The sequence below is a fragment of the Equus asinus genome, chromosome 8 (genome assembly GCF_041296235.1).
Source record: "Equus asinus isolate D_3611 breed Donkey chromosome 8, EquAss-T2T_v2, whole genome shotgun sequence".
Classification (NCBI taxonomy): Eukaryota; Metazoa; Chordata; class Mammalia; order Perissodactyla; family Equidae; genus Equus; species Equus asinus.
The window spans coordinates 101094872-101103817 of record NC_091797.1 but is presented as its reverse complement, the minus strand read 5'-3'; the positions used below and the strand labels follow the sequence as shown (position 1 = coordinate 101103817).

At 58.8% G+C, this 8946-nt stretch overlaps 1 protein-coding gene and 1 non-coding gene across 3 annotated transcripts; both read right to left on the bottom strand.

The window, feature by feature from the left end:
- Positions 1 to 1371: 1371 nt before the first annotated feature.
- RANBP1 (RAN binding protein 1) lies at positions 1372 to 8940 on the bottom strand. 2 transcript variants are annotated; one of them, XM_044775516.2, is made up of 6 exons: positions 8618 to 8940; positions 7200 to 7336; positions 5097 to 5254; positions 3198 to 3326; positions 2226 to 2354; positions 1372 to 1759 (listed from the first exon to the last, which is right to left on the bottom strand). In XM_044775516.2, the coding sequence occupies exons 1-6, from the start codon at positions 8630 to 8632 to the stop codon at positions 1662 to 1664; spliced, it is 666 nt and encodes a 221-aa protein (XP_044631451.1). In that variant the 5' UTR covers positions 8633 to 8940; the 3' UTR covers positions 1372 to 1661. The 2 variants fall into 2 exon arrangements, with proteins under 2 accessions (XP_044631451.1, XP_044631452.1); XM_044775517.2 differs by having other exon boundaries at positions 2289 to 2354; positions 8618 to 8813.
- Positions 2133 to 2258, bottom strand: LOC123288505 (small nucleolar RNA SNORA77). Its single transcript, XR_006532204.1, has one exon. It is a non-coding gene; the product is annotated as a small nucleolar RNA SNORA77 (small nucleolar RNA).
- Positions 8941 to 8946: the final 6 nt, after the last annotated feature.

The following is an 8946-nucleotide window of genomic DNA, read 5'->3' as shown; positions in this document are numbered from 1 at the left end:
TCGCTTGGACACATCACCTCACCCAAGGAGGAGGAGGTCAGCCTGGGGTTTTACATCAAGTGGCATTGATTTCATATTGGAGTCTAAAGCAAAGACAGAATGTTAACCACCCACTATGTGCTGAAAGGGGAGTCTGACGTCCTTCCCTCCAGGAGGGTCAAGCCCTGGGGGGAGCCTTCCACATCAGTGCATCCAACAAGCCCTGAGGGAAGCAGCCTCCACCACTTAGAGCGCCACAATTCCAATGCAAGACGGACGAGGTACACAAGCTCCAATGTCCCTCTCTGGGCAGGAGGACCACTGTGCCCACTTCCTTGAGAGCATCAGAGGAGACCCATGCCCCACAAGGGCTAAGGCTGCCAAACTAAGTCTTCCATTTGGCTTTTAAAACAAGAGTGACTTCCTTTGGACGAGCATCCCCCAGGGGGACCAAGAACACAAGGTTTAAGTCGGACACAGGTCACAGAACGTAAGGGTAGACAGGGAGGTCAGAGGAACAGCCCAGCTAGTCACGACTCAGGCCACACCGTAAAGCACCTCTTGTACGTGTTAATGGCGAACAGCCAGAGAATCCAGGGTGTCCACTCTGGAGTCAGGTCCTCACTTGCTGCTCCCCGCTGGAGGGCAGGGCAGCCACCGCTCCTCAGAGCCCCAGTGGTCTCCCCGGACACATGCTATCATGGGTGGGACCGTGCACTTTAGTCTCCCAGTACACTGAAAATCCTCCCCTTAGGATGACGTCTACACACACCACCTTTCTACAAGACAAACCCTCAAATGACGCTAACCATCTGATTCTTGAAAACATCCTTTCATTTAAAGTTCTTGGAGATACCCACAACTCCCCCCCGATGGAGATGCTGGGAGCAAGCGGACAGACGGTTCCCTCCCACGATGGCAGTGGGTTATCTAATGAGGGCCGCAGGGGCGAGCCCCACCTATGCACTGCGGCAGACTGGACACGCGTGCTCTGGGACTGGCCTTTCCCTCCGCCAGGGCTGAGGGCCATCCTGGCCAACCACAGCTGGGACAGCCCAGACAGCCTCGGCCAAAGCCTGGAGGCCTGCTTGGCCTCCCAGTACAAAGCCAACGCACTCTGGTGGTCGTTTCTCTCCCTGAAAGGCCAAAAGAAGAAAAGCTACCTACTCCCAGCCACAGGGCAGCAGCACAGGAGCCTTCAGGAGGCAGAGCACCCAGCGCCGCCTCCCTGACCGACCAGCCCCACACCAGCCCTGGCTCAGACACGCCACGTCCCCAGTGGCCAACAGCAGCCCAAAGCCCCCGGCAGAGCGCAAGTGGCAGTGGTGGGCCTGCAGGAGCCCACACTGCTCCCCGGACAGGGCCGGCGCACACACGGTCCTGCCCTCCGTGCAGGTTTCAAACGTGTCGTTTATTCACTATCTTGACGACTATAAATAAGTGTTTCCACTATGGAAAAGAAAGTTAGCACAGCACATCTTCATGACTGGGAATGGATTTTCTGAAGTCAACTTCACAGGGTAAAAACTTAGAAAAAACAACCTGAATGCTGGAATTCAGTTCTTTATATAAAGTCCCTTGTAAAAACAAAACAGAATAAAAAAACAAAAAAGGGCGGGGCAAAATTAAAAAAAAGAAAGGAAAGGGAAAGAAAGGAAGGGAAAGAAGACAGGGCAGACAGCTTATTGCTTCTCCTCGGCCTGCTCTCTGCTCTCCTCCTTCACCGAAAGAGCTTCTAACTTCTCAGCCACTTTCTCGGCGTTATCGTTTTTGCCCGATCCTGCTCAAACACAGGGAGACACAGTAAGAAAACAGAAGCACCACTCTCCCCAGCCCGCACGCAGCCCTGGGACACACGCCCCATAGGACAGCCTGCTTCTCCACCCTACGCCACCAAGATGGACTCCAGGGTGACCCCAACAACCACGTGCTCATGCCTGTGACCCTGGTCAGGCTGCTCAGTGACCTCTCGTCACTTGCTACAGAAGCCATCATCGGGCCCCAAGTAGGCAGGTGACCACAAGGACATCTCGAAGCCCCTTCAGCCTCTGCTGGGCTCTAGTCAGATGCCGTGACCTGCTTGCCCAAGTGCCACGAGCCCAGGCCAGAGAGCACGTGCTCAGGGCCCCACGGCCAGCTCACTCCCCAGAGCTCTCCATGTCCCCAGGCAGCTGCATCGCCCTTGACAGGTCAAGGTGGCCACAGCACCCTGGAACGTTTCTGTGGCAGACAGAAAAAGCACCCGCCTGGGGCTGCAGCCAGGTGCAGAGTGAGTCTGCGGGGAAGCCCCACCGCAGGTGCCACATCACCTTTCTTCTCTCTCTCTTCGATCTCTTTCCTGCATTCTTCAAACTTTGTTTTGAATTTCTGTGCATCTACAGAAAGAAAAGAGGAGACTTCTTAAGAGCCTGAGCAGTGAGAGAAACACGTCCTGGTGGCTCTAAAGAGCCAGGATTCACAAAGCGCCCATCCCACGGCCACTTCTGACCCGAGGCTGAGCTAGGCCATCTGACACGGCCGTGGGCTTGCTTTTGCCTGGATGGTACAGTGTCCCGAGTCCCTCCCGAAGCTGGTGCTGTGCCGGGCCACCTCCCTCCATCTGACTCTGTGACAAGGTGGGCAGAGCAGCACAGAGCACCATGGCCTCAGGCCACCCAGGGGCAGGGCATCCTCACCAGGCACTGCTCCCGACTCGTGGTGGAGTAGCCTAGACAGGCCCCGCCCCAATGCAGAGGTGAGGCTCCCTCAGCACCAACGGTCAGCTACTGGGTTCCGAGCCCCGGCACCCACCCAACTCCTCCAGGGCACACTGGCTCCAGCTTTTGACAATCTGGACTGGAGAGATACCCAAGCAGGGGAGAGGTCAGCCTGGGCCTGTGGATCTCAGCACAGGCTCTGCTGGCATTCAGGTGACTGTAAAGGGACATGCCTGCCCTGGGCAGACCAGCTGGCACAGTCCCCTGGGGTTAAGAGGGGAAATACACTGCTCGTGACCTCAAAGTCCAGGTGCGGCCCCACGGGTATGTGGCTCGACAGGACCTTGATCCCTTCCTCAGGGGCCACCAGACTGCGGGACAGAGACAGTCCCTACCACACGCCCCCATTATGTCACCTCTCCTGGAAGAGCAACATCATTTCTGTTTGCAGTTAAACCACTACACTATAACGGAGGCGGCCAGGCAGGCCAGGCCCCGACAGCCTGCCGCCCTTCGACTTACTCTCGGCGTTTAGGAAGCGGATGGCCAGCAGCTCCGGCTTGGGGCACTCGTCGGCAAAGTCGGCGTGGGTGTTCCAGACCCAGGCACGGTCACTGCCCGCATTCGGCTTCAGCTCCATCATCGGCGTGACTGGGGGAAGAAGCTCTGTGAGGGTGGTGCCAACTGCCAGGAGGCCAGCCCACCCACCCCCAGCTGCCCCACAAGGGGGCCCTAGTCACCAACCCAAGGTTCCACTTCGGGCAAAACAAGGATGATTTGGGGTTCACAAACTAGGGCTAGACAAAGTCCTCTGGGACACAGATTTTACCCAGTCCTCTTTGAAAACACTCATGTTCACTTAAAACCAGGACCGTCCTAAATTGGGGAGCAGGGTGGCTGGCTCCCGGACCACGAGGACACCATAGCAAGGCTCTCCAACCCCACTGGACAAGGATTCCAAGGCCAACATGGCCACTCATACCCAACCCCTTGGTCCTGCCCCTGCTAGAGCAGCCCCCAGGCCCAGGACACGCAGGGGACCCAGCTAAGCAGGCCCTGCCTTTCCTGCGGAGGGCGCCCACCTGACGGCTGTGTCCACGCTCAGCCACACCATCGGGGCCCCAGCCCATGGCAAGGTGGGGGCAGTGGAAGGCCGAAGCCTGAAGGGGGGTGACTACCCAGGAGGGCAACCATTCTTAGCCTTGCACTGTCCAAGGAGACCTCGGGGGATGAGGACACCAGAAGTGGACACTGCTCGTGACTTGCTCGTGCATCACAGAAGACAGAAACATGGCCTGGAATGAGCACCAACTCCCCATGTCCTCAGGCTCCAGGCAGACCCAAGGGGAACGAAGGAGACAGGCTCCCTAACAACAGAAGTATCCCCAGAACCACATCTGCCTATGCGCCTGGGGCAGAGGTCTCTGGGGACATGGGACGGCCCATGCCCAGCCTGGGGCACACATCACATCTGAACTTGGAGCAGTCCTGGTGAGGCCGCGTGCTGTACAGGGCACACAAAGGTGCCCCGGCCCCTTCCCGCCACGACCCACCCTGTCCATCGAGCGTCTGTGACCCACTTACGACTCAGAAACAACCCAGTGACCTGCAAGGGTCTGGGAGAAGCACGGGTGTCAGGAAGACCCCGAGGAAACGATTCCGAGGGGCTGGAAAGACAAAGACCAGGCCAGAGCAGACAGGCCAGGTAGAGGGCGAGAGGACTGCAGGAGCTGCTCCTAGGCAGCTAGCCAGGCTGCGACGTGGGGCCTGGTGCACAGAGGCCCCTCCCCGACCCTTCTGCATCCCCCTCGCCTTCCACCCAGAAATACAGACACTGGACAGGGAGCCCAGAACACAGCTGTTTCTCAACACGCTCACAGCACTGCAGAAGAGCCCAACAGCCAGGAGACAGACATCTCCTGTGGCAGGGTACTTACTGTCACCTCTTCACAGGCCAGGCTTTGTGTGGCTTTTCCTGGACCCTACATCACACCTGACCAAGGGCCTCCACCTGCCACCACCCACTCCCTGTGCAGTTCCACAGGCACCTAAGGATGACCTTCACAAGCAGCCACCTTCTCCCTCCCAGGCACCTGGCACACATGTGCACGCACGCCCCGCCTGGTCCTCAAGCAGGCACAGCATGGTCCCAAGCCCATGCTGGGGGGCTGTGTCCATCCTGTCAGGTCCTGTCTGCCCAGACTCCACACCCCTGCGTGCTATAACCTTCCCTGTAGGTCTGCTCTGGGCTCAGAGGGAACCGGAAAAACTCATTTCCTATTTTAAATTAAAAAAAAACACACCACGACCGTGCACTCCATGTAACAGTGTGCTCCCAGGCTGTCAGCGCAGCCCTGGAAGCCTCCTGCCCACTGCAGAGCGCTGGGCTCAGAGCAAACCCAGGCCCGGGCGGCCACCTACTGTAGTGGTTGGCGCAAATCTTCAGGGTCTTGTCCCTCCTCATGAGAAGACGGATGGTCCCTTTCTCCTTATGTTTCAGGAGCTTGACGTCACCAGTGCCTCGTTCCTTCCATTCTGGGAGATCATTCTCTGAAGCAAATCGGAATAGCTTTGCCCGCCTTCAAGAAAAGCCGTTAAGCGAGAGCTTAGATGTGCAGAGAAACGGGAACGAGTCAGTCAAACGTGTCCTTGGGAAGAGCACGCGTTTTCTGTGTATCACACAGATGGCTATGTGTGACGTCTCCACACACCCTTTCCCTTTTTGTACCGCCAGGACTACAAGTCAAACGCCACCAAAAGGGCAAAACAGCCCAACGAACTCCAGGTTTTTACTTCACGATAAAAAAGAAAACAGATTTCTACAGTCACAGCATTTTCCAACAGAAAGACCCAACCTCTCAGCAAAGCAGCCCACCCGAGTACGCTGGGCGTGCCTGCGGCTACCAAGCAAGGGCAGTCCCGTGCCCAGAGGGCCACAGGGGAAGCAGGTGAGGCTGAGGACCCGTGCCCCACAGGGCCAGCCCTTCTCTCAGCTTCCAGATGCACCCTGTGCTCCCCGGCCCCCACCCAGAGAGGAGGCTGCAGGCCTCTGCTCAGGCCACCAGGCCCTGGTCCAACCCCTGCCTCCTGCCCAGGGTAGCCCCTCACGGGCCCAGGCGAGGCCCCACCTCACCAGGCACCAAGGCCCCAGCAACAAGCATCGGGCTGGGGCGACGCCCTCCTCTCCCCCTCACACCTGCCCTCTGCCTCCCCGCAGCTCACAGGTCCCTTTCCGCAGAAGACCGCTCTCTCCCAAACTCAACCCCGTGGAGTGAGACGCCCTCAGGGCTGACTGGAGCCTGAGGTCCCTGATGAAGAGGCCCACCCTGCAGGCCTCACTTCCCTCAGGAAGGGCCCAGGTCTAGGACACCAGGGAGAGCAGGGAGGGGGCAGCAATAGCACCGCTAGCAGTCCTCACCCCCGGGAGGCGCCAGACCTCAGAGAAACGCCCCCCACCCTGGGAGACCAACGGGGCATGCAGGCCCCCCCCGGCCCCCCTCCTTAGGGGTCGCAGCAGCGGTGATGGCCCCACATCTACAGCAAAGCACTCAAATGTTAACCTGGTGTCTTGGACGGCACAGGGAGGGGAGCAGGGGAGTTCCACGAGCTCGGCCAGGGAACACACCAGTGTTTACTGCCATTAACGTGTAACAGAGCCTACAACGTGCTGCAATTCTGAGTGGAGGCAACAGGCCACTCTCGGCAGTGCTGTGACCATTGGGACATCTTGACCCGGCGGTGCCAGCACTGCCTCTCAACGACCTCTGCCGCTGCAGCTCCCCACCGAAGCTCCAGAAGCGCGTGGACAGTAACTATGTTGTTGCTGAGAAAGACTGGCCCTGAGCCGACATCTGCACCCATCTTTCTTTATTTTATGTGCAACGCCGCCTCAGCATGGCCTGACGGGCAGTGCCATGTCCGCACCCGGGATCCAAACCTGTAAACCCCAGGCCGTCGAAGCGGAGCGCACAAACCCAACCTCTCGGCCACGGGGCTGGCCCCGTGTGGAGAGTAATTTTTAATAACTAATCTCAACTCTAACAGCACCCACTTTCACTTGTAACTCCAAGCGTGATTTTGTGCAATCCAAACACTGAGTCAGGGACTCACAAGCTTCAGACAGCTAAGTCCATGGTGGGAAAATAACAACAACTGTAGATACTCCTCCCTCAATCAGATGAAGGGGGCTATGGGAGTCTTAGAGGTGAGGGTGGCAAAGACGGGAGCAGGGTGCTGAGGAGACGCACCCTTGTGGACAGTGCAGCAGTGACAGGATACCAGGGAGCGACTGTGCCCTTCACAGCACTGGCCACCAGGCAGCAGGGGCACCCAAGAGAGTTAATGAACAAGTGGACTCTCAGCAGCCTTGATTTCCATGAGGGACTAGTCACCACACAATTCCAGGCCCTTTCTTCAGCCTCAGTCTGAGTAAAGGTCCGACCAAGACCTTAACACCCCAAAAAACCCGTAACCTCAGTCTTACACTAAAGATAACTATTTCTGGAGCAACATCAGCTTACTTACATTTTAAAAAGCTCCTCTTCATCTTCTTCCAGCGTCTTAATTTCTTGCTCAGGAAGAGAAACTATGGGCTCAAACTGGGGGTCATGGTTGGACTCATCTGCATTCTCGGTGGAGGTATCGTGGTCCTCATGGGTGTCCTGTGGAGGAAGGTGTGGAGGTGAGTGTGCTAGCTGTGAACGTGACCCCAACCAGGCCTCACCAGTGCATCCCTGCTAGTAAACGGCCTCACCCGAAAGGAAGAACTTAAGCCTGAAGGCTTCCACACTAGGAAAGGTCTGCATGTCCCCCCAGCACAAAGGGAGACACTGGACCTCAGCACCCGCCCCCGAGGCATCAATCGCATCTGTGCAGACCGGCTGGGGCTCCTAAAACTCAGCCACCTCCTGGCCCAGTGGCCTGGAGAAAACTGCCCCATCTTTTTGAGCCTCAGTTTCCTCCTCTGTAAAACACATATGATGCTACTGCCCAGTGAAGATTAAAAGACAGATAAGTCGAAAAGAGCTTCAAGGGGTGTTACCCTTAAAACAAAGAGCAACCCTTTGACTTCTTCCTGGTTGAGAAAAAACTGTGCTCTTGCTTACTAGAAAGAAAAAAAGTTGTTATGGGACTGCTGTGATTTACACAGAATTCACAGGTTTATCAGCCGTTTCGTCTCGGTTCCGGAAGCTAAGTTGGTAAGTCAAAAGAAATCACATAATAAGAGCCCTAACACTGCGATCCAGCTAAGATAGCTATGAGGCACAAAGGATATCGTGGGTTGAGTCTTACAGAACACGTGGCTTGGGGATCTGCAAGTCCAAGAGAAATCTGGAGACTTCACTACCAAACTCAAGCCGAAAAAGAAAATCTGAGCCTTCGCCGCTTTGCTCGGTGGGACGGCACTGCGGCTCTGCCGCGCGAGCTCACCCAGGCAGGCACCGCAACCCACGGAGCCGCCCCCGCCCTGGTCCGTGCGTCCAGGACCGGTCCACCCGGCCGGAACCAGCTCCCGCCGCAGAGGCCTGTGGCGGCTCGAGACACGAGATCAGAATGAATGAAGCGCTGCGTGAGCGACGGACCGGAGGGAAGCCTGCCAGTGGGCCGAGCCCGAGAAAACCGGCCCCTCGTTCGCGTCCCCGGCGAGCGGCGAAGTGAACGCGAGACCGAGCGGCGCGGGGGCCCCACGTCCCGGTGGAGCTCCGGGCTCACGGGCCGCCCCAAGGTCACGCGGGGCCCCGCCGCCCCGAACCCCGCGCGCCGGCCCCGGAGGCCTCGAGTCCCAGGCCGGCTGCCCGCAACCCGACCCGCGCCGCGCAGGCCCGCAGGCGCTGAGCTCGCAGGCCAGCGGGGGTTGGCGGCGCCGGCGCGGGCCGCCCACGTGGCCCCCGATAACGGCCTCGGCCCTCCGGCCCCCCATCCCCGCCCGGGCCCGGCCGCACCTTGGCGGCCGCCATGGGGGCGCGGCGGCGGCGGCTCGGCTGGCTCGGTCGTCGCTGGCTCCGCGGCCTCTTGGCGGCTGGTCGCAGCTCCTTCCTCCGCGTCTGGCGCCGACGCCTCCCGCCCGCCCGCTCTTCCCTCCGCCCCGCGACCCGAACCCCGACCCCTGACCCCGGCGGCGGGAAACGCGCCGCGATTCAAAACCAGTGCAGCTTTATTGGCTCAGACGGCGGACATTCTCATTGTCCCGCCCGCCCCGCGCTTCCCGCCAAAACGCCCGCGGCGCATGCCCGACCCGCCCAGCCGCCCCGAGAGTGTGCGCTCCCGGCGG